Here is a 26,272-nt window from a genome sequence, read left to right on the forward strand (position 1 = left end):
CGAGTCCCTCCTCCCCTCTGGCTCTTAGTCACAGATGACATGGCTCCTGCAGCCTGTGCAGGGGCAAGGCAATTAGGGAGGTTGCCTGAGAAACATGCTGGGCTGCTGGCTGGGACTCACCCAGGTAAGTGTCCCAGTTAGAACCTGCCTCTGGCACTTCAGCCTTCCCTCCCCCCAAACTTTTGCTCCCTGCCCCTATAACCCAAGCCCTCTGCCCCTCCTGAATCCATACCCCCATCTCAGATTCTGCACCCCAAATCCCTGTCTTAAGTCACAACCCCATCCTGTCCTTGGTCACAACCCAAACCCCTGCACCCCCTCCTGCACTCCAGTCCAGTGCCCCAGGTCACAACTGCCTCCTTCACCCAAAATCCCTCCCAGTCCCCACACTCCCTCTTGCATCCCAACCTCCATCCAAGACCCCGCACCTCCTCCATTAACATTATGGAAGAGTGCGGCCGTTGGCTACTTTCCAAAATCAAAAATTATTGCTCACCTCTGGTGTAGAACGTGGTTTGAATTAGTGCAGTTTCCCCCTGCCCTCTGGCATGGTTTTGTGTTGGGGTAGTTGGAGCAGCCTCAGTGCTGCTCTAACCTGTGGTGAGGCCAGCGCATGAGCACCAGGAGAATCGGAAAGCTACTTAATTGTCCCCACCTCCTCCTCTGTACCCAGTGGACACAGGAGGTGATCCAAGCCACCGCATTTATTACCACTATAAACTAGGCATCAGTGTTTGAAATGTCTGAAACAGTTTTTCAAGTTCACATGCAAGAGGTCACCATGTGACTGTTAAAAGCATGTGAGGCTATTGGTCTATAGTCTTGTCTAATAGATAGTGTACAGTTAATACCATCAGATACCATGTTACTTTTCACTGAAATTGTCTTCCCCCAGAAGCACACCCAGAAATTAAAATTTTAATTAAAATTTCAAATCCATTTTACAGCTCTGCAAATAAGCCCATTTTACAGCTCTGCAAATAAGTAGCCTAAACATGGCATCTGGTCATATTTCAATCAATATATAAGAAGTTAGAGAGTTTCCATTCTACTCTGAACAGTGACAAGTTACAAAACTGGATAATGGAAGCTCCTTGACTGTGATGAATTCTCCCATTAAGAAAATGTCTTCAAAATCTGAAAATTAGAGGTAATCTAATTAACTTGACTTGTGTATGGAACATGTTTCTTTATAGTTCTAATGATAAAACATGTGGCAATTCATCTAGAAAAATCCTACAGTGATCCACCAAAAGAAATATTTTAGGGCATGAAAACAAAACTTAATTATTAGATAATAGAATTGTTTTGGGAAAAAAAGCTAATTTACCCATCACTGTTAATGTAATGAAACCATTTAATTGTGTTGGAATTTTATAGGATTGTAAGGCTAAACGGAGTTCTAGCTGTTACATCATACTTTATTTTTCAAATTTTGCTTTTGTTTGCTCAGTTGTGATGATATGCTGATTAAATCTGTGGGCTGTGGTGATAGAATTACATTTTATAAATAATATCTCAGCATTGACCTATGTAATTTACAAGTCATATGAAAGCTCTTTATATTGTATGTTCAAGGAGCTACACATCTATTTGCACTAAAATAAACTTAACTTACATTAATATTTTTCTCTTTTTTTTATATAACTTTTTCCTCTGTCACATTTTTCTTCCTTTAATCTCCTTTTGCATCCTTCTATCTATGGAAGTTAAACATTTTCGTCATGGGAGACTTTAAGAAATGGGAATTTGAATTATAGAGAAGTAATCATGTATTAATTAGATCCTGCTGAGTAGAAAGTACAGGATTTCCTAAAACCCTCTGAGTTCAAATACTTGGATTGTATTTGAAGATTTCTCTTTAAAGAGGATTTGAAAGAAATCACACAATACCAGAATTCCGTAAAACTATTTTTATTGAAAATACATCTACAAAGTAATGTTTCTCTAGCTATATTGGGTGCATCCAAATGCAGAGCCAATCAGATATGGGAAATGGAATCTTTCTATAGTAACTGATTTCCATAAGAAACAAAGTTAGTAAAAAAAAAATAATCACAGACTTTGTGACACAACTCATTTTTCTCTTCTTATGTCATGTAAATGGCTGTCTTTCTATTAAATCTTTGCAGGGTATTTCCAAATTGAGTCTCCACAAAAATTAAATTGTTACTCCATACATTCTAAAGTTAACTTTTATAAACACACATTGAATACAGGATCTATATAAAAATATCTCTAATTACATATCTGAAGATGTCTGCTAGGTTTTCATTCTGTTAGCAAGAAAAGTTCACACATCATCACTTTCAGTCAGAGATTCATCTAGAGCTTTTGAGGTGATTAAAGCACTGACTGCTGTATACTCTCCGCTAAATTCTGCTCACTTCACTTACAAGTTGTTCCTCCTCAAGTTGACTGGGTTGTTAAAAATGAGCAGGGTTTGTCACCCTGGGGGGAGAAAAAAACTTGCCCTGTTGCTTTAAAAATTGGAAAAAACTGCCTTCAGTTATCGCACTTACATTTTCACCACAATTACATTGACGTTTACACAACAGTCCTTATGGCCTTCTGAAGACAAAAGTTACAGATGTTCTTGAATATTTGGCAAGTGGCAATTGTGGTATGACATGAGTGTCTCAGTTTTGTGTGTGTGTCGCTCTCTCTTTTTAGTTCAAAACAAAACCAAATATTTTCAAATAAAACAGACCACTCAGTCAGTTTTGTGCTTGTGGATTCATGTTCCTCACTCACTTATATCTAACTGCATCATAAATCTTTCCATTTTAACTCCTATGGTAATACAAGGAGTGGAAAAGGAAAATATATACAATTAATATTTTTCATAAAAGGGTTTAATCTGGGAATAAACTCTAACAACAACAAAAAAATAGACAGAGTATTCTATTCCCCCTCCCTTTTTTCTTTCCTTCTTTGTGTACTGAAGGAGTTCTACAATATTACTCTTAAACTTTTTCTTATTATATTTTAAACATTTATTAAATGTATTTACTATTCTGCAGATTATATATATATATATATATATATATATATATATATATATATATATATATTCCTAGTAAGTAATAGAGCACCCATTAGTTTTACTTTCTAAAAGATTATTCTTTATATGTGAGATGCTGCTGGTAAACCCTCAAAGATATGGGAACCTCACAATGGGAGTGGGGAGTTTTCTCCCCAGTATAAAACAAGGTGTATTTGGCTAATAATTTTACTATTTGTTCACAGAATGACACCAGATAGATTTCCACTTTTAGAAAGTGACCTCTTGGTCACAGGACTTCTAGCAATGCAATTTCAGCAATATAAATACAGATTTAGAGCCCCATTCAGTTAGGTTCTGAACACTTTGTGCCAGGTATGAAGTACCCTCTTGCAAAGTGCTGGCCCTCTCTGCTATTTGTATTATGTATTATAGATTGTGAATGTATCCACAGTGTGCTATGAATGAAGCACAAATGAAGTACACTTCCTGTGCTAAAGAGCATATAATCTAGGGCCCTGATCCCTCATATGTGTAACATTGCTCATCAGAGCAGTGGCATTAAAATTAAGGGGACTAATCAAGTGAGTGAAGATACACACATGCATAAGTGTACTGGTCAGTGGGAGCTGAAGTGTTAAACACTTGTTAAGAACTGGTCACCATTGACACTAAAGTGTCCTACTAACAAGAAATCACTTTATCAGAAATGACGTTTCAGTTCAGCTGGTAAAAGAGCTGATCGTGGGTATTTTGTTAACCTGAATATATACTCTTTTTGTTTTTCTTTGCTTTTTAAATGTAAAAGTCCTCCCTTTGTTGTCTTGCTTGTAACAGGAAAAAGATGTAACATTTCGGGGGGAGGGGAACAATCCTGTTAATTTGCTTATTTAGGTGCAGTTGCCAAGTTAAAAATGTTGATTTGTGTGCTTACTGATGTTAACAAATGGGTAATAGGTATTTAAAAAAATAAAAACCTTTTCAGGTTGTATTATCTGTTTTGACTTTCCAGCTTATAACAAAGGTCACATTTACAGGACTGAGTAACATATACGCTGGTATGACTGGTATGTTTCTAAATGATTTAATAAACACTCTCCCTCTTCCTCTCCCCACCCCGCACAATTAGCACATCTCTAGCAGGGCCAGCATGATAACGTGTTAATTTTTAAAAGGGGGATGCAAACACATACTTTGGCCACTGCTAATTCAGAACATTTTTTAACAACTCAGTTCCAATGCTATCTTATGGGGGAAATCGAGATATAAATGGGCTTCTTGAAAACAAGATATGAATAGTTGTAGAAAATATATTCCCCACGCTTCCAGTGTTGGAATCATTCCCTGGTCTATCCTACATCTTGGTTTCACTGTCTAATGGTCTTTCATTTTCCTTTTCCTGTGAGATCAGTTGGTAGGGTTTTTTCATTTCATTCTCCTCTATCACAGAATTACCCATCTCAGCATCCTTGTTCTTCAGCTCATGTCGTGACAAATGTTCAACAATTCCTGCTCCAATGGAGTCACCCAAGACATTTGTAGTGGTACGGAGACGGTCCCTGGAAAATATTTGAGTTAGTCTTGTTTTTTCCCACTTGCTTAAGAGAAACATTCAGAGTCTGTGTTAAAGTAGCTTTTGAAAATAACCATAAAATGATCCAACACTTCAATGATTATTTATTAATTTATCTGAAATATTAATGGAATTACTCCATCTTTGTGGAAATTAACAAATATGTTAGAATTCTAAGTCCAATGCAGTAACCTGAAACATAATGGTGCCAGCCATTTCACTGGAGGACATGGCTCCAGTGATATGTAGTGATATGGGCAGAGTGAGCTTTGATAGTTCATGTTTGAGGGCTTGTATGTTACAATAAGGCAGGTGTAATAATCTCTAATACCTGAACTGATTGAATGTTTCTGCCTTAGCTGTCATTCCCAAAATGAAAATAAACTATTGTAAATAATCTAAGGTGAGAATCATGAGTGGCCAAAGCAAGGGCCTTTGTATCACGTAAGGCCCCAAAATGGTTGCCTGTGGCTGTTGAGGTTTTGAGTGATTTCAAAGGGAATTAGGCCCCTAAGTACTTTTGAGGAGCTAGGTGCTGGTCCATATAAAGACCAGCAAGAAATCAGTTGAGCTGGAAGATGTCAGGAATGCTCCTGTATGAGTCCCTGTGTTAAGGGAAAGATTTGGAGTTGATGAGGTATGAAAGAAAAGTGCCTGGGATCTGTAGACCATAGTGAGAACAGGAAATACTTAATGAAATTTTTTTGGTTATACTTTTTTTCAACCAATGTTCTGCTGTGGCATTACTTCTTCTTGGGCTGGTAGACAGCCCAGCAGCTTACCCATATCTGTAGGGGTAAAAATATACCCCCTACATTTTGTGAAAGGCCCCAATGGTAAAGGGGTGGAGGAAGGTCCACTAAGGAGCTACTGAGACATGATTGTGTACAGTTACTCCCCACACAGCCCTTAGGCTAGAATAACAGCTGGAGAGGAGGAGGAATCCTGGAGCCAGGCTGGAAGTAGATTTCACATTCTCATCACATCCACCTGCCTAGATCTTAAATGTTTGGGATCTATGTACATGATGAGAATTTCAAATTGAGCATTGTTGCCATAAGTAACTCAAATGTTGGGGTAAAGTTCATTTTTCTCTCTGGTACTCATTAAATCCCAACATGAGCCATGGTGCTGCTGTATAGTCAACCCTATGTGTAGCATCATCCATAGGCAATGCTATGAAGAATAGTGTAAAGCATAGGGAGGGGCAAATGATTCCAGTATCAGAGAACTGTTCAAACCCCCATATATGTCATCTGAATTCCTCTGTATTCCCTTTCAGTGGGCTCAAATGCTTCTCTTACGCTTACTTTGAACTGTCGCCAGGAAGTATGGTGGGAGTTTACAGTTAGATGAACTCTTCCCAGTATGAATGTCTTCCATAGGAAAACAACAGCCATTTCATCTCTGCCCTAACTTCTCATTTGTAGTTGAATTCCCCATTACCCTACCCAGATAAGAAATGGACATAACACAAGAACATAAGATTGGCCATACTGGGTCAGACTAAAGATCTATCTGTGTAGCCCAGTATCCAATGCTCAGAGCCCAAGAGGGAATCATCAAGTGATTCAAACAAATACTCTCTGAAGAGCTGGGATTAAGAAAAAGGGAGCAATGGCTGCTATCCTTCCCTGACAGACCTTGAGATGGAGTGGCGGAATGCTTACCTCTTCACTTACCCTACCCCCGCAAAGACATGCCCTGGAAAGTGGAGCAGCTTGTCTACCACCCTTATTTGCAGTGGCAAACATGGAAAGATTCCTGGCTTCTATGCTGACAGTGATGCTGTTCTATTCCTATAACCCTGCACAGAGAGATGCAGCTGGGCCTAAGGGGATTCCACAAGTCCATACAGATATAGGAATTCTCCTCCTCTAGTACCATTGTTCTAACTGGGGGTGGTGGTGTCATCTATGGTAGCTGCATCCTGGAGCCCTAAGTCAGCCCTTCACTTTCTTTGTGCTTGCCCTGGAGTTTTTATAGCATGTTGGGGGGGACCTCAGAAAGAAAATGTTGAACCCCTGCTTCAGCAGACACAGAAGTGGGGAAACAAATGTCTGGACATATTCAGATGTCTGATAAGGCTAATATGCATATTATTTAGAACACTAATCTATTCACCCGTTCTTAGAGAAAGCACACAAACCTTCACTGCTCTGAACAGCCTGAAGTGTTGGGATAAATCAACTCTGAACTGAACCACTGAATGTCCAGACTTTGAGCCTCCTTCATAATAGGGTAAAAATGTGTTCTTCAAAATAACCACATTTTCTAACTATTTTCAATAAAGGAATAAGTAAAATGATCACATGACTTGCAATGTCCAGTGTATTTTAGAATATGTTGTAGCCCTTTAAGAACTCTAAGAAATACTCACAAGAACCAGTCCACTGCAATGATAAGAGTGATGTCCTCTGTAGGCAAACCAACAGATGTCAACACAATGACCATGGTGACGAGTCCAGCCTGAGGAATTCCTGCAGCCCCAATACTGGCAGCTGTAGCTGTGATGCTATGCAGAGAGATAACAGAGAGAAAATAAGTCAGCATCCAAAAAGAATTCTTACTATTTTGCAAACATTTAAAATATGAAAAAATGACTGTTTTTAGGATGAATACATGTTATTCTGATAGCAACTAACAGCCCCAGGGATGGAGCCGCACTGTAGAAATACAGAAAGGCACTGTAGAAAGGCATTGTAGAAATACAGAAGGAAAAGACAATTGTCCCAATTGTATACAAGGCTCTAGAAAAAGAATATTAAGACAAGGCATTTGAGTAGGTATTTCTCTTTCTGTTTTTTTTCCATACAATTTCATATTGTTGGAGAAAAATACAATGTAGAGGCTTAAGGATTATTTAAATAGAAATGCCCATTTTAGAGATCGGTTTGAACTAAACTCCCCATCTGAACACAAAGAAACTTTGTGAAAATTTGTATTTGGACCCAAACTTCATAGTTAGCCCTTATCTTAATAATAGGTCAAACTGAAATCTTGGATCCAAGCACCTTTTGGTCTTTAGAGAAATTTGGCTCTGAATTTTCTAGGTTTCATCTCATCTTTGTTTGATAAATAATCTGTATCTAATCTTATAGAAGAATCAAGATTTAAAGCACAGGTCTAATGATAACACATTATCATCCCTATGTACAGGGGCGGATATAGGGCAGGGTGAGCGGGGCGGCTGCCTCGGGCCCTGTGCTTCAAGAAGCTCCGCGCATGCGCCGTGGCACCACCGCGCATGTGCTGTGTCAAAGCGGGGGCCCCGCGAAATTGTGCTGCCCTGGGCCCCGCAAAATCCTTATCTTCCCCTGCCTATGTAATACTGGACAACTGGGGAATCTAAAAGACGGTATCCATATAATCCATGGTAAATTTCATATATGTACTGGAGAGCAGAAATCCAAAATAAAAATGAGTCATGAGGGTCTGAAAGAATTTTCCCTTGTGTTGATTGAATATTGAAGTAGAGTAACAGTATTTAAAACTAGAAAGCTTTTTATGGCACAAAGTTAATAATAAACAAAATCTGAGATTTCTCCAAGTAATTTATATTCACTCAGCACTAGTATTGTAGCATGTTACTGTGCTGATTGTTTATGGTGCACATGCAGATGAATCACACAAACAATTAGACTACTTCACAATTTTTTTTCACACACTAGACATCAATAATACCATTTCTGCTCATAGCATTTTTCATAGTAATATCTTCCTGTAATACAAGGTGCAAGAATGTAAATCTACAGCTCCTACATGCTGCATAGATACTTAAGCTATCTAAAGTAATATATTTTTAAATGCTGGCTTTTGCTGATTCTCTTAAATATAGTAGTCTGTTGTTCATACCATTGTTAAAGGTAAGTTGAATCAAAATGTACACACACACACACACACACACACACACACACACACACACACACACACACACACACACAATGGCTTTTGTACCTGATTGTGATAATCTGCCCAAAATTCAGTTCAAAGTTGTTAACCTGTGCAATGAAAATTGCAGCCAAAGCCTCATATAAAGCAGTCCCATCCATGTTAATAGTAGCACCCACTGGGAGCACAAATCTTGTAATACGCTTATCCACTCCATTATTCTCTTCTAGACATTTAAATGTTATAGGTAGGGTGGCAGAACTAAAACGAGAAAAAGACAATATAGATACACACAATATATAATAATCTTCTATACTAGAGAGCATTAAGTCTGAAATAGTGTCCAAAAACAGAACAAATGAATGACAATTAATTTATTTAGTTATATCAACCTGTATTGTTTATCATACCAATAATACTATAGCATAGATTTCTCAGGCTTAGATATTGTTTTAACATTGATACTAGAGTAATTATAGCAATACTTCCAATGATATTTGTTAATGTCTTCATAGCAGAAAACGACCTTTTCTAATGCATCATGGCATTTGGGTAGACTAAACCCCTTTCACTGACATCTAAGGGAGATTTGTTTATGGACGGCGGGATTGGAAACATTTTGGTCAGATTTTATTTATAATTGGGCCTTAAAATTTCTTACCGTACCTTGAAGATGTTCCCAAAGCTGTGATCAGTGCCTGCAGGAGTCCTCCAATAAATACCCAAGGGTTCTTACGAACAACCAGGAAGTAGAGCAGTGGTAGGACAATAATAGCATGAATGAGCAAGCCAATAATAACTGTTACAGTGTACATGGCAAGCTGTCCACCAATCACCCCCATATCTTCCATCTCAACAATTTTCCCAGCAATCAAGAACAGGATACCAAGTGGAGCATACCTACAAGTAAGTAAGCAAATCAATTTGTGCTGAACAAAGTTTGTGTACAAAGTTATACTGATATAATGACCATAAACATCCTGGACCCAATTCAAGATCCTGATTAGTGGCAAGTCCACTGGGCAGTGGAGGCTACGTGCCTCCTGGTTCCCAGTGATGAGTATGGTTGGGGAAAGGGGTACAGTCAGGAAGCTGTTAGCCTGGCATCAGCAAACCTACTTCAGATTATAGGTAGCTGGGAATAATATAAGAAAGGCCATCTTGAGGCTACTTTTATGACGCACAGAGTTGAGGCTTTCCAAAAGAAGTTTAAACCATTTTCCTCAGCTGTGCCATATACTACTCAGCCAGAGCTGAGGATCTAGCCCTCAGCATGTCTACCTGCTAAGTTAAGGCATATAAAAGATTATCTTAATTGCAGCTGGACTTTTCATGGGGTCATATTTAAAAAGTCGCTGCTCGGCATTTTGCTATACTTTTGTAAAATTACATAACTTGATATTGCATTAGACTTTGCAGCCATCAAACCCACCTTGAAGTTTTCCAAATGCAATAATTCTCACCTCATATTTTAAATTATCTAATATTTCTAATATTATAATAATTACTATAATACACATATTTAGGAATGTGATAATGAGGGACAAAATGTTTGAAAAAAATTAGAAATTATTAGAAAAAATAAATTTCTTTATAACATTACTGCAGGATTTGTTTTTGTATCCATAACACTGGAGGTGTATATGTGTTTGTAAGATGATCTGCTGTAGCAAATAAGGCAACATATCATTTCACGAATGCATTGTTTTCTTTGGCCCCTGACTCAGAAATGTTGCATGTTAGACTTTTGTAAAGATTTCATAGTAAATCTTCTGAGTGGGGATTTAGTTTTTGTGTTATTCTACAAATAAAAATGAATAATAATTCAAAGGAGAACGAACATTTGTGAATAGCAGTGACATATTAATATGTTATGCAATTACAAAAGCAGTGTTCTGAACTAATGAAAATAATGGGCATATTGTTGATGATGGTATTGTGATATCTTTTTTTCTCTGTAGAGTTAGGGTACATCTACACATCAGGGCAAAAGTCGAATTAAGATACACAACTACAACTATGTCAATTGCATAGCTGAAGTTGAAATAGCTTAATTTGGCTTTTTGCACTGTCTAAACAGCAGGAAGTCGAAGGAAGAGCACTCTTCCTTCAACTTCCCTTACTCCTCGTGAAATGAGGGTTACAGGAGAAGGAGTAAGAAGTCCTCCATCTCAACATTATTTCGAAATAAGGCTTGCTGTGTAGATACGCATTTTGTTATTTCAAAATAACGTCAGTTATTCCAAAATAACACTGCTTTGTAGACATACCCTTAGAGGCAAAGAGTGATAGAAGTTAGGGTATGATAAGAAGGATATGCAAAGCAAACTCTGTTGCAGACTCTAAAGAGTGTATTTACCTCTTAATCATGATAGTAGGAATTATTCACATGCATCAAGAGGTGATTATACACTAAAATATTTAGATCCTCTTCAGTTTAATCTATCAGTATGCAGAATTAATTTTCTTTAAAAATCATGTTTAGTTATAAATAGCTAAACAGGTATTACCCTTCAGGATTGGCTCCTCCACAGCAGTTAAATGGAGTAGGTCTAGTGAAGTCAATGGAGCTCTACCGATTTCCAGTCAAAGAAGATTCTTAGATTCACAGATTTTTAAGGGCAGAGGAGACCATGAAGACCTCACAGTGCATTAAGCTGTGGGGCCATTGTCTGGCTTGAAGGAAAAATGTGCATGACCCTTTTTAGGTTGGAAAGGCTGTACCCCTTCCCTCCGCCCCAAAAGATTGCTGATTGTGAGAGAGACTTGCTGCAGCAGTTTCAACCACATCAGTGTGGGGATGCTGACCCATCCCCTGCTCCCCTGGTGACTGGAAGAGAAAGGAGACTATTTAGGTCCATGCTGGTGCTGGGAAAACCCTCTTTTTTTTTACCCGAATCAGATGGACCAGCACCAGTCCTCCCACCCACAAGAAATAATTAACCAGGTTTTTCATGATCCTTATTGGTGTAGGGATCACACCAGTTACTTCTTTCTCAGGGGTATGGGAAGGAATTCTTTTCCATGCCACCATATTGGCCAAAGTAATTTTTTCATCTTCCCTACAATGCTTAGTTGGGGAACTTGGTAGGGCAAACATAAAACAACGGTTAGGCTAAGATGTTGTGCTTCATTATATCAAGGTAGGGTGGATGTCTAGTGCAGGTACTCCTTAGGGGATGGTTACAGTGATAAAATGGATTGGCAAAGGATTTAAAAGAGATTATTCTTTAATTGAATAGCAAGGGAGATTCAGGCTTGGAGCCAATTCTTTTATTGTCATCGTTCCCCCCCCCCCACATCTACATTTGAGGAGGGAGGTGGTGAGGTTTCAGCAGCTGGTTGGCAGGGTCCAGGATGTGTAAAGGGGGAGGGCTGTTAACAGCTCCGCTGCTCTCTTGGGGATATATAAGTGATTGCGGAATTACCTGCATTATACACTTGTATTTGCCAGGTGCTCACTGACATTTAGGAATAAAGTTGTGGCCTAATTAAACCTCCGCCCATCTCTCCTGTCCTCCTTCCACTATAGTTGAACAATGAACTTCTAATCTGACCACCTACAAAACACAGATCCTCAGTATCCAAAACATTCTGACATAATTTAACAAAGCATTTAACAGAAGCACTTACCACATGATCAGAGCTACCAATTTCATGATAGCTTCATTAAGGCTATCAAAGAAGTTTCTTAATGGCATCCCTTGCTCCTTCATGTTCCCAATCACCAATCCGAAACTTATTGAGAAGACCACCAGTCCCAGGGCATTCACTCCATTTACGCCACCTGGAACAGGGATCACCTCCTCTTTCATTCGAGTTAGGGTGTCCATTGCCTCTGATACATTGTTTATTACGGAAGCCACAACAGATGTTTCATTGGGAAGAATTGCTACTCTAAACTTTCTCTTCTCATAATTCGTTTTAAACTTAAAAAAAGAAGAAAAGACAGAAAACAGAGTGACTTACTGCATGAACAGACAAGTACACTCAGCATTTATCACTATCATGTGATATTAGCAGTATTAGTTCTGATTTTTATATGTCTTTTTTGAGTTATTAATTTGTAGGGTTGGCAACCCTATAGGATTAGTTTGGAGTTGCCAAGAATTAAAGATTAATCTTTAATTAAAGATTATGTGTTGTCATGAAATCTCTACGGGGTATGTCTACACAGCAGAGTTAAATTAGAAATAAACTACGCAACTTGAGCTACACTAAGTGCGTAGCTTAAGTTGAAATAGCTTATTTTGAATTTGGGAATGTCTACACAGCATTTATTTCAAAATAGAGCACTCTTCCTCCAACTTCCCTTATTCCTTGTACAATGAGGGTTACTGGAGTTGGAGTAAGCAGTCCTTCAGCTCAACAATATTTCAACATTATGTAGACGCGGACTATGTTGTTTCGGAATAATGTCCGTTATTCTGAAATAATGCTGCTATGTAGACATAGCCTAAGAGTCCATCCAACCAAAATTGGCAACCCTACTTGTTTGTTTTATATTTAGAGGTAAAATAAAGTTTTAGGATGAAAATCTGGATCCCCTGAAGTAAATGGAAATTCTTGCATTGACTTCAATGAGGCAAGCATTTCACCCTTATTTTTCAAGTGATCAAGGCTGTACATTAGCCAGAACTACAATTTTTGTAACAAAATTGTGACTTTTGGATTGTACTTTTATAATAAGTTATGATTTTTTCACTGTTTGCATACTACTTAGCAAGATTTTTCCATAAATTGGACTTTTTAGCTTTTTCTATGCTTTTTTAACTATTGATTATAGATATTTCATACATTTCTACTGGAAAGATCAATGTAAGGATAATATAAATATCATGCACCATGACTTTCCTTTTTTCAAAAACTGAAATTAGGAATTTTACATATTTTTGCCATGGAAAAGCATTGCATTTCACTCTTTCTAATAATCTGTGATTGATTTAGCTCTACATTTACAAAAGAATTCTGTCTCCTGTGACCACTGACCACCACTGTGAACAAATCAGATTCAAATTCTGAGCATTCTCCAAATATTTACTTTGAAAACAGCATTTATATTTTTCTCATGATAATTTCATGTTCAGAATATTTATATCTATACCAGAAAACAAATCACAGCCCTATCCTGCCTACACAAGGAACCTAAGTCTCACTTATACAAAGCCAACTTTTATATCTCTCTGAGTAAAAAAATTTAAAATCACCTAAGTAACTTAGGAACATTTATCTCATTACACCCAATGGTATTTAGATGTTTAATTTTCTTAGGTGATGTTGATAATTTTACTCCATTATACCTATTCACTGAAAATGAGGATCCTTTCAATTAACCTTCAAGAATGCCAGATATTTTAGGGCACGGGTGGGGCACCTGTGGCCCCTGGCTTGCTTGGATCTAGACCCCAAGGCTTGGGGCTCCCACCCCAGCATTGGGGAGTATACGCTGGCCCTCCTTCCCCACTATCTCACTGTGGGGCTGGAGCACACAAAATCTACTAGCCTGGGGATCAGCAGCCCCGACCCAAAAAATGTTCCCCACTCCTGTTCCAGGGCTTTAAATCAAATGTATAAAGAAACCACTAATCCTTCAATCTGAGGGTATGAGTAGACTACAAGTTTTTGTCAGAAAAAGGTATGCAAAATGTGCTGCGCATTTTGCGTACCTTTTTTCGATTCTTTTGTCAGAAGAGGCTTTTCCGACATTTGGCCCATCTAGACTCCCAAGCCTAAATCTGAGTATCAGCATTTATTAATCCTTTTGGATGTCTAATCCCTGCTGTAGTATTCTAAAGGTCTTTAGCCTTTGCTTCCTTCCCTGACAGCATCTGGAAGTAAGGATTTTCATGCCCTTCTTAACAAAGGGGATTAGTGACGGGACTCCTTCCTCCCCCTCCAGACTGTGGCCCAATACCCTCAAAGAGGCAACAACGTCCAGCATTCTGGAATGTCTTATATCTGTCTCCTCAGGCCACTTCCTACTATCTGCTCTCTCACCAAAGTCTTGTACTGTAGTGTGCCTGAAAGTAGTGACAGAAGAGAATATTCAACCTTCAGCCTCTCTGGGCTCAGCACACATGCTCTTTCCCTCCAGGAAAATGTTTCTGCAGCACCCATCTTCAGGAGCTCTCAAGATAGGGCAGGGAGAGAGAGCTGTCAGGACCCTTCTGCTCTATCTCTGGCCAGCATATGCTTTTAGGCGGGGTTAGCTAGGGTCACCTAGGCCCTGAGATGCTCCTTAACCCTTTAATTCCTGTTCGATTTATACATGGAAACAGTCTCCTTAATTGAAATGCAATGCCTGGACTATTAATACATCCTAGCCCTTATCAGTCTAAGTTATCCATCCAAAAGACGGTCACTTTTAAGTAGGCAGATACCACATCTCAATGAGAGGAGAGCTAGGTTATTTGTGTGGGCCTTTGTCTGAAGGGAGAGGCACAAACTATATCCTGTGGGCTGTGTGACGATGTTTCCATAGATTACAGTACTAAACTGAACTCTAGTAGAATGCAGTTAGATCAAAGTGACATTTTAATATCTCATTTCCTTACGCTGCGAGTCTTTTTATTCTTTTGACTGTTTCTTTAATGGGACTATTTATGAGAATTTAGGTTATTCTCTTAAGAAAGACATTTCAGGAAAAACAGCCAATGAAGTTATGCTGCTTGGGTATGCCTACACTACCCCGCTAGTTCGAACTAGCGGGGTAATGTAGGCATACCGCACTTGCAAATGAAGCCCGGGATTTGAATTTCCCGGGCTTCATTTGCATAAGCGGGGAGCCGCCATTATTAAAACCCTGCTGGTTTGAACCCCGTGCAGCGTGGCTACACGGGACTCGAACTAGGTAGTTCGAACTAGGCTTCCTATTCTGAACTACCGGTACACCTCATTCCACAAGGTGTACCGGTAGTTCAGAATAGGAAGCCTAGTTCGAACTACCTAGTTCGAGCCCCGTGTAGCCACGCTGCACGGGGTTCAAACCAGCGGGGTTTTAAAAATGGCGGCTCCCCGCTTATGCAAATGAAGCCCGGGAAATTCAAATCCCAGGCTTCATTTGCAAGTGCGGTATGCCTACATTACTCTCCTAGTTCGAACTAGGAGGGTAGTGTAGACATACCCCTTTATACTAGCTGTGGATAAGGCCCCATTTGTTTGAAGATAGAGACTTTTTTTTCCTTGATAGACTTATAAATAGTGGCATTATTGGACTTTTGCAAGCTATGGCATTATTTCAATAATGAATAATACATTTCAAGATGAATTTTAATTAAATTATCAGAGTGTGAATATAAACAGTATCAGTTGTCTTTCATACTAAAATGAATAACTTGTTTAAATTTCTATCATCCATGTCACTGTATTTGGTGATACAAACCATTGAACACAATTGTATTTGAATTTTATGCAAGACATTTACATCAGAAACCTCATACTAATGCAGTCAAACACTTTAGTAGTTAACTTGCAAAAAGGATAGTAACATAAAATGGTAATTATTAATATTCAGTATATACGAAAAGAAATAACACCATGGTATGTAAGAGAATGCTATAACAATATTATGTAGATGTAGTGACTCTCCTACTGTGGTTTAACTTTTGATTACACAGGTCAGTTCATACCTCCCAACCTGTCACTGCCAATGTGATATATATTATATCGGCAAACTTGAAAAACATAAGAAAAATGGTATCTCAGATTCTTGATTCAGCATTTCCCTTAATTTCATGCTGAATTATTTATAGAAGCATATATGAATCCGGCATCTCAACAGTAGCTGTGATCTATCTCAACTGGCTATGATAATTACAGGCAATAGCTAGTATTCTAGTGATTATACTTCATGTGTCTCGTAAGTTTAACACTTCAGTCTCAAGCAGACTGTGAAAGATAACACAAAACTGGGTAACTGGGTAACAAAATGACAGATGACATTCCATGTTGATAAATGCAAAATGATGTGCATTTGAAAATATAATACCAAATATATACATAAAATGATGGGGGTCTAAATTAGTTGTTACTGCTCAAGAAAGAGATCTTAGAGGGAGTCATGGTTTTCTGAAAACATCTACTCAATGTATAGTGGCAGTCAAAAAAGTTAATAGGATGTTGGAAATTAAGAAAGGAATAGATAATAAGAGACAATATAATATTACTACTTTATAAATCCATAGTATACCCACATACTGAATACTGCATGCAGGTTTGGTTGCCCCAGCTCAAAAATATTGGATATATTGGAATTGGGAAAGATATAGAAAAGGTCAACAAAAACAGAGCCGCTGCCATATGAGGAGAGATTAATAAAACAGGGACCTTTCAGCTTATAAAAGAGATGACTATGCAGGGATATGATAGAGGTCTATAGAATCATGACTGGTGTAGAGAAAGTAAATAAGGAGGTATTATTTACACATTCTTATAACTCAAGAACTAGGAGTCATCAAATGAAATTAATAGGCAGCAGGTTTAATTTTCATAACCTTGAAGGCTGGACAATGTTCTAAAAATTCAAAGTTTATTCATTTTGAGCAATACCATTCTATCAGCTACATATCTAAGCAGAGGAAGTGTCTTATGTAAATACAGTCTGCTCCAAAATTTTTACTTTTCAGAATATTTAACATTAACATTTTAAACCCTATTATAATCTGGCTTCCATGCCATCCACTGGCAAGAAGGAAGTGGTTTAAGCTGCCTCCCCCCCCCCCCCCACACACACACCCGCACTGTTCAAAGAAAGAGCTGAATAGGCTTCATTAGGAGTCTCCTATGTTAAATGCTCAGTCAAAGCTGAAATCAGTGCTGGTAGAACTGCATTTCTGCTCTGCCTGCTAAGAGCTAAAAAATCACTGAAAGATTAAATCACTTGAGAGGGGGGAGAGTTTCTGCTCATCCTGCAATGTTCTGAAAATTACTAAGAGACTAATGTGCAGATGCCTCAACAGAGTGATAGGTGGCAGCAGAAATTGACTGACAATTGGCTGGTCAATGAGTGGTGAGGTGGAGAGGTGCATTGTGTCACCAGCAGGGCAGCAGGTGGAGAGGTTACAGCAGGTGGCCAACAGGGTGGCTGGCAGAAAGTGGTGGTGAGGAAGTGCTCGAGCACCAGAGAGAGTAACATGCCTTTGTGCCCCCCACTGGGTGGGAAGCGAACTTTGCAGATGCATCTCTGAACTCTGAGTCAGCAACTGTGAGAAGGATGCAGAAAAGGATTGGTTATGTGGGGATTGCTGGACTTAAGAACCTGAGGATCCTTCAGGGTGGGTCTGTTGCTCATAGTTTATGTATATGAACCCTGTTTGTGGTGTTATCCCAAAATAATGCCAAGTTACTTCCCTCCATTTAATAAAAGTTTATTTTCTATACTCAGACTCAGTGCATGTAAATGAGCAAGCATGGCCTCTCAGAATGCCCACGGGTGATATGTAATTGTTCCATGTTACTGGGTAGGGACTCAAGCATTGGTTTTGTGTTGTATCAATGGAAAGGAACTCCTAGATATTGAATCCAACCCTGGCTGCTGCTGGCTCCACCTGGTGGAAAGGTTACACTGGTAATGGGTGACAGAGAATGGATTATTTGCTGATTAACTGTTCTGTTCACTTCCTCTGAAGCACTTTGTATTGGCCATTGTCAGAAGACAGGATACTGAGCTAAATAGACCTTTGGTCTGACCCAGTATAGACATTCTTATATTCTCTTCCCTTGTGCAAGGACTTGCAAGAAAGAGTAATAATAAATGGGTGAACAAGTTCAGAAGAAATATAGTAAGCACGATGAACCTTGCCATTCTCTTATGTCAGACCGTCTTGATTTCCATCATTAGGTGCCACAAATTACTCTACGGTATATTTCAATATGTTTCAGGTTCAACTCCTTTTTAAGTGAAAACTGCCAAAATGCCAACCATCCCATAGGCTCATGTACTGTAGGGGTTATGTGTGCAATGGGCGTAGCACAAATTGCATATCTTATTTCGAGTTTAGGGTGCTGTGTAGGCGCACCCGTAGGGCATGACTAGACTACATGGCTCCATCGACGGAGCCATTTAAAGTAGTTTACTTTACATAGTCAATGAAGCGGGGATTTAAATAATCCCTGCTTCATTAAAATAAAAATGGCCGCCGCACTGTGCCGACAAGCAGCTGATCCGGCACAGCACGGCAGTCTAGACATGGCGTGGTCAACAAGGGAAGCCTTTGTCGACCGCTCTGGTGTGCCTCGTGAAATGGTGGATGCTTTCCAAGTAAGCATACTCTAATGATGAAAGGGACCAGATGGAAATAATTGTTCTTAAATATCTCCCGTTTATTCAGCTACTTCTGGCAATTCTTCTATACTGTAAGGTAAATTGAAGAACATGGTACATTTGTCAACAAAACCACAGAACATATTTATTTGCATAACAGTTCTTGCATTTTATAGAGTGGAAATTGTGCACTTAAGTAAAAATGCAACTTTCACAATATAAGGTAAAATCTCTTTGCATATATTGGGTTTAAAACAACTAGTATGAACTACTTTGCTGTTCACTGCAGTCAGTCATTTAAACTGCCTTCATTCAGAGGTCAGAACTCTTCTCCATGATAGCTTGGGGTGACACTATTTAATAAGACTAAACTCCCTGAGTACATAAGTGATATGTTTTAAAGATACTATAAAGATACAGCTATGGCTCCAAGCAAAGTTTCTGATACAGAAGCTAATGAATGGTGTATAATGTCAGTGAATGCAAGGTGAGACTGGTGTCAGGAAGAAGTAATCCTATTCTTGGTAACATACATTTATGTAGAAGGCTCACTATATTCATGAATTGCACTGCAAAGCTTTTGAAGGAGAAATTTAAATTCTCATTAGTATATTTTTTCCCCTTCTAACAGGAATGTTGGTTAGGGCTACACTGCTGGTGGAGAAACACAAGACATAACAATTAAGTGACAATATTTTTGGCATTCCTGCCTTATCAGGCAATAAGAAACAAGTAATAGCAAAGCTTCATATCAGTTTGACCTATTTGCTTTGCTTTTGAAGTGTGCAGTAGGCTTCTCTACTTCCAACCTATATTCTTCGCAAACTTCCTGGATTTGTTCCCACCTTTGTACCAATAGTACTTTCCCCTTCTCTTTTCCTTGTCCACAATATTGTCATTATAAAGAAAAATATCCATTGATTTTAATTAAGCTTGCCTTATACAAACCTGGAAAACTTTTTAAATTTTTGAGCTTGGTGGCCAGGTGGGTTTTCCCAAGTTCTCACAGCAAGTACCACTGTATAAATGACTGAAAACAAAACCCCCATTTTAGTTCATTTCCTTTAGCTGAAAAGTAACAGTGCATGTAAGATCCATGATTTCTGTAATGGATCTCTAAATTATGATATGAAAGATAGCGTATTGGAATTTCAGTTGGATTTAACAGCATATTTTTACCTGTTTAAAGCAGGCTTCCACCAAGTTTGGAGGGAACATGTTTCTGTAAAAAGAAGATAAGAGAATGTGAGAAATATTAATCAGGATCCAACAACATGTTAATCAGTAGCTCAGCTGCTGTAGATAAACTGATTCCTGAAGGATAACTAAGATGAAAAAAACCCATGTGTATATGTTATAGTGAATAGGGTCTCAGTTATATTATTAGCCTTATTAGTTTTTCAGGACGAAATATCGGAGGGCCAGCCAGTACTGTGTTTCAAAACCTACATAACAGGCATGACTATGAAACAGAATGTTGGTGGCTTATTCAAATGCATATGATTAGATGCCTTCTTTTTGGTATTGGTATTATATGTTGGTAATACTGTTTATTAAAATGATCTGGATACAGATTAAATTTGCTCAATCTGTAATGTCATTCCACTTTTCAAATGAAAGCTCTTGACATTTTGACAGTAACACAATTTAGTATATTTTATTGTGATTACTAAAAAGGAATAGTCAATAAGTATTCCTAATTAGAGATGAAGGAAATATTTCAATCAAAACATTTTTTCAGGAAATAATGCATATTCAGTGACACTTAAACATTTCACACATCCATGCCAATTTTTTGCCAAATTGTTTCAGTAAAAAAAAAAAACCCTGAAAATAATTCCCTAAAAATTCTGAAACATTTTGTTTTGAGATATTAGAACAAAATGTTTTGATTTTTTTATTTGAAATTACTTTGTTTTGAAAGTTCCTTTAATTTTACCTTTTAAATTAACAAATACGAATGCTTAAAATTGAACAGAAATGTTTCACTTTCTTTAATTCAAAGAATATTTTTACTTTTCAGTTTGCCTAAAATTTTGGAAAAAAAAATTTGGTTTGACCTAAAAAGTGTATTTTATTATTTTTTGAAATTGCCAACAGACTGAAAATTCTGTTTACACAGCTCTCTTTATATTGTTTAAAGAACATACAACATGCCCTAAAGCGTTTTAGAATAATTTTATATGTATTGCAAATGTTTTTTCCACAATGCTGAAATTTCACAGGGAATACATGCCAGTCTTCACCTGGCTGATCTTGAAGAATCTTGGTGAATCTTCTGTTCCATTCTGGACACCTCCTTCCTGGCATCATGGTTCTTGGAGGTTTCCCTCCATGTCTGTGCTCTGTGACCCTCACCAACAGATTTAACAAACAAGATTGTCTTCTGGATTGCTTGGTGGTAAAACCATTGGGTTCACATTATTGGCTTGTTTGGGTTCACACTATCCTTGCATAGCCCATGTGAAACACTGGTTGGAAAGAAATGCACTGCACAGTTTCTTTGAGCTTGAATGAAACAGACTGCTTTGCTTCTGCTCCATTCTTCCATGTATTTTATCTACTTTTCCCTGTTTTTGTTTCTTCTCCATTCAAATTGAGCAAAAATATGGCCCCAAAGTAGGGGCTGAAATGTAAAATTAAGATAAATGACTAAATTAATGGGTTTCAGTGAAGTGAGACTCTATTGAAGTAGAGGGTAAGGTAGAGGAGAGTAACTTGGTGTTAGAAGTTGTAGTATGTGGAGGGAGAGAGAATGCAGCGGGCAGTAAAGCAGGTCTCTGAACACAACCTTATTTTGAATTTTCAAAGCAGTTTCTTTCCTTGCCACTTTGTTCAGCTGCAGTCAACTGCAGACACTGTTGGTATTACCAGTTTGAAATGAAATGTGGCTAGTGTAGCTAGTCACTGTCCTACATGTTCTATGTTAATTTTCCCTGAGATGTACTTTTAGATATTACCATTGTTGCCATTGATGTTGAAATATGTACAATATAATAGCCGTACCTGATCAAATCAAGAAAAGCATCTGCTGCTGTCACTTGCATAATTTTGCCTTCCCTGTGCATATTTTCCTTTGTACCTTTCCCAGGGTGGATGATGACCACAATGATTATACCAATCATTACAGCAATGATTGTAGTACTCATGTAGTAGACTATTGCTCGCATTCCCATCTTTCCTGATGCTTTATTATCCAGGGCAGCCGTTCCTAATAAATTTAAGCACAAAAATATTCACTTCATAAAACTGTGAGTAAAGACACTAAACTCAGTGACTTGAGTGTGGCTTTGTGGGAGGAGTTCTGATAACCAGTACATTTAGAACTACTTTAGTTACATTGGTAGTACTGCCATTGTTTATGCTCCCACCTCCCAAACTTGTTATTACAAAATTACTTGTTATGCGAATTTAATTTTCCACTGAATTATCTGGTGTTAGGAAACTGGAATTATCTAGTGTTAGCAACTGATATCTGGAATCAGGATATGGAAATAGACAGACCATTGGTCTGTTCTGATATGGCTTTACCTTTGTACCACTGAGATAATACCTGGAGTTTTGGTTAACAGATTAAGCATAAATCACAAATACTTCATAGAAATCTGCTGCACTTAATCTGGAATGGCAGGAAGGAAATCACAGAGCACCTTGACACGCGATTGACTGCCTATCTGATGTGTTTATAGACGTGTGTGTGTGTGTGTGTGTGTGTGTGTGTGTGTGTGTGTGTGTGTGTGTGTGGAGTACCTTATAAAAATGTTTAATACAATGATCTGAGTTTATCTTTGGCCCAGGCCATGAGAGATTCAAATACATTTAGTAAGGAAATCCTTGCTATTTTCTGAATAAACATGTGTAGTGTTTTGGAAGCATCCCAAATGTTTGAAACATCAGTCCTAATATTTTGCTGATCTTAGTGAAATTCTGATTTATTATGCATACCAAGGTGTTCAGTGTGGAATTTTATTTAATCATTTTTGCCTAGTTTGCGCAAACAGCTGTTTTTCCGGAAAAACTCCGCAGTGCAGACACATCCACTGTGATACAGTGAAGCCTAATTCCATCTTTATGTGCTTTGAGATCTTTGTATGTTCTATACTAATGAGTGCAAAGTAGTAGTATTGTTTAAAACACGAAGTAAATTATAAAACCCTTTAATCTAGGAATGGGGAGTGCTTTTTTTAAAAAGTTTCCACCAAAGCTAGCTTTACTAATATATGTAAACACAAGTTTTAGTAATTATTGGTCCTTTCTGGTTCTGTAAAGAATATATGCAATTTTTATACCTGATGAGATTTGTTAGGATTGTTATTTTTAGTTAAATGTATACATATAAAAATAAAATGTATAATTAACAATGACAGAAAGAAAATGTGATATTGAAAATTGTGAGAACAATTTGTTCAAAACTTTGCTTATGTATTTTGAGTTTAAATGACTATATGTTCTTATTCCACTTGCACATATTGCTAAACAAGTAGCTATAAACTTTTTATTTTTTCCCCTCTGCATTTAGCTTAGCTCAGGCCCTGGGCTGTAGCCATTAAAGCCCCCATGGACTGTATTCTGGGCCAGCTCTGCCTTGATTGGGGGATTGGGAGTGGCAGGTCTGCATGCTGCACTTCCTCCTCTCCCTCACCCTCCTGGCACTGCATTTGCATGATGAGCATGGCACTGAGAAGCTCTGTCCCAGCCCTGCCTTGCCTGCAGGCTCTACCCCCTGCAGTTCTCATTGGCTACAATTCCCAGAAGTGAGTGATGGTTGCACACAGCCACTTGTTCACCCCACCAAACATGAGCTGCCCCAGGTAAGCACCCGTTCCTCATCCCCCTGCCATAGTCCCCCTCCCATACCCTAGCTCTCTCCCAGACCCGATATCCTACGTCCCATCCCCCCGCACTACCTCCTACACTACAAATCCTTTGAGCACAGCTGGGAGTTCCCTGCATCCCAAACACCTCATCTCCAGCCCCATCCCAGAGCCCACATCCCCAGCTGGAGCTCTCCTTCCCTCCCTCCCTCTCACACCCACCTTCCTGCTTCAATTCACAGCCTCCTCCTATAGACTGGATCCCTCATTTCTGGCTCCACCTCAGATTATAGGGAGTCCCACAACATCTAGTAGCCCCAGGAGAGTTAATCTGGCCTTGGTTCCTGGGCTATAAAATTGCAGTGTAGATGTTCGGGCTTGGGTTGGAGTTGAGTTGTGGAACCCTCCCTTTGCAGGAACTCGGAGCCCAGACTCCAGCTCAAGCTTGAATGTTTACACTGCAGTTTTATAGCCCTGCAGCCCAAGCATTGACCTAGGTCAATCCCAGGTCTTTTAGTATAGACATACCCCTCGAGGCTAATCCAGAGCCCAGTGAAATTAGTCAGAGTTTTTTTTCCATTGGCTTCAGTGGGTTTTGGATGAGACCTTCCGTAGGTACCAGGAGCCATACTCTTTTCTTACTGAGCTGCTTTCCAACTTGGCTTGCTATTTTGCGATCATGCTGCGATGTTGCCTTGTATTTCAATTGTGCTGGTCTTCATAGAATCATAGAACCATAGAGCTGAAAGAGACCTCAGAAGGTCATCAATTCCAGTCCCCTGCTCTAGGCAGGAACAATCCCAAGTAGATCAACCCAGCCAAGGCGTTGTCAAACCGAGACTTAAACACCTCTAGGGATAGAGACTCCACTACTTCCCTAGGTAACCCATTCCAGTGCTTCACCACTCTCCTAGAAAAATAGTTTTTCCTAATATCCAGCCTGGACCTCTCCCACCACAACTTGAGACCATTGCTCCTTGTTCTGCCATCTGTCACTACTGAGAACAGCCTTTCTCCAGGAACCTCCCTTCAGGAAGTTGAAGGCTACTATCAAATCCCCACTCACTCTTCGCTTCTGCATACTAAACAGACCCAACTCCCTCAGCCTCTCCTCATAGGTCATATGCTTCAGCCCCCTAATCATTTTCGTTGACTTCCGCTGGACCCTCTCCAATGCGTCCACATCCTTTTTGTAGTGGGGGGGGGGGGGGGTCAGAACTGGACACAATACTCCAGATGTGGCCTTGCCAGAGCCGAATAAAGGGGTATAATGACATCTCTGGATCTGTTGGCAATGCTCCTCTTAATGCAACCTAATATGCCATTAGCCTTCTTGGCTACAAGGGCACACTGTTGACTCATATCCAGCTTCTTATCCACTGTAACCCCCGGGTCCTTTTCTGCAGAACTACTACTTCGCTGGTTGGTTCCCAGCCTGTAGCAATCCTTGGGATTCTTCTGTCCCAAGTGCAGGACTCTGCACTTGTCCTTGTTGAACCTCATCAGATTTCTTGTGGCCCAATCCTCCATTTTGTCTAAGTCACTCTGGACTCTATCCCTGCCCTCCAGCTTAACTATCTCTCCCCCTAGCTTAGTGTCATCTGCAAACTTGCTGAGGGTGCAATCCATCCCCTCATCCAGGTCATTAATAAAGATATTGAACAAAACTGGTCCTAGAACCAAACCTTGGGGCACTCTGCTAGAAACGAACCACCACTGTTGGGCCCGGCCTTCTAGCCAGCTTTCTATCTATCTTACCATCCATTTATCCAGTCCACATTCCCTTAACCTGCTGGCAAGAATATTGTGGGAGACCGTATCAAAAGCCTTGCTAAAGTCAAGGTATATCATATCCACTGACTTTCCCATGTCCACCGAGCCAGTTACCTCATCATAGAAGCTAATCAGATTGGTCAGGCACGACTTTCCCTTTGTGAATCCATGCTGACTATTCCTAATCACTTTCCTCTCCTCCAAGTGCCTCAAAATGGATTCCTTAAGTATCCCTTCTATGATTTTTCCAGGAACCGAGGTAAGACTGACTGGCCTATAGTTCCCTGGATCTTCCTTCTTGCCTTTTTTGAAGATGGGCACTACATTTGCCTTTTTCCAATCATCTGGGATCTCTCCCGATCTCCACGACTTTTAAAAAATAATGGCCAAAGGCTCCTCAATGACATTTGCCAACTCCCTCAGTACCCTCAGATGCATTAAGTCTGGACCCATGGATTTATGTACGTTTAGCTTTTCTAAATAGTTCCTAGCCTGTTCTTTACCCACCAAGGGCTGTCGATCTTCATCCCATCTTGAGTCACTTAGCGCATTAGTCCGGGATCCCACCTTGTCCGTGAATACAGAGGCAAAGAAAGCATTGAGTAGTTCAGCTTTCCCCACATCATCTGTCATTAGGTTACCTCCTTCATCCAGTAGGGGCCGCACACCCTCTCTGATCACCTTCTTCTTGCTAACATGCCTGTAGAAACCTTTCTTGTTATCCTTCACATCCTTAGCCAGTTGAAATCCCATTTGCGCTTTCGCCTTCCTGATAACCCCCTGGCATTCTCGAGCTATACATTTAAACCCCTCCCTGGTCATTTGTCTAAGTTTCCACTTTTTGTAAGCTTTCTTTTTATGCTTACATTTACCAAGGATTTCCTCTGTAAGCTAATCCAGTCTCCTACCATGTTTGCCTCTCTTGCTACGCATCGGGATGGTTTCTTTCCGTGCCT

General features: G+C 39.2%; 1 protein-coding gene across 1 annotated transcript in view; it reads right to left on the reverse strand.

The window, feature by feature from the left end:
* Positions 1-1,898: 1,898 nt before the first annotated feature.
* SLC1A3 (solute carrier family 1 member 3) overlaps positions 1,899-26,272 on the reverse strand; it is an 83,869-nt gene continuing 59,495 nt past the window's right edge. Inside the window, exons 4-10 of the mRNA XM_075932532.1 lie at positions 21,736-21,940; positions 19,909-19,951; positions 12,102-12,397; positions 9,135-9,368; positions 8,535-8,729; positions 6,958-7,092; positions 1,899-4,563 (exon numbers count right to left, since the gene is read on the reverse strand). Coding sequence (XP_075788647.1) covers positions 4,359-4,563; positions 6,958-7,092; positions 8,535-8,729; positions 9,135-9,368; positions 12,102-12,397; positions 19,909-19,951; positions 21,736-21,940 — 1,313 coding nt within the window. The 3' untranslated portion in view covers positions 1,899-4,358. The remainder of the gene's footprint in view (positions 4,564-6,957; positions 7,093-8,534; positions 8,730-9,134; positions 9,369-12,101; positions 12,398-19,908; positions 19,952-21,735; positions 21,941-26,272) is intronic.

Source organism: Pelodiscus sinensis, chromosome 6 (assembly GCF_049634645.1).
Source record: "Pelodiscus sinensis isolate JC-2024 chromosome 6, ASM4963464v1, whole genome shotgun sequence".
NCBI classification, from domain to species: domain Eukaryota; kingdom Metazoa; phylum Chordata; order Testudines; family Trionychidae; genus Pelodiscus; species Pelodiscus sinensis.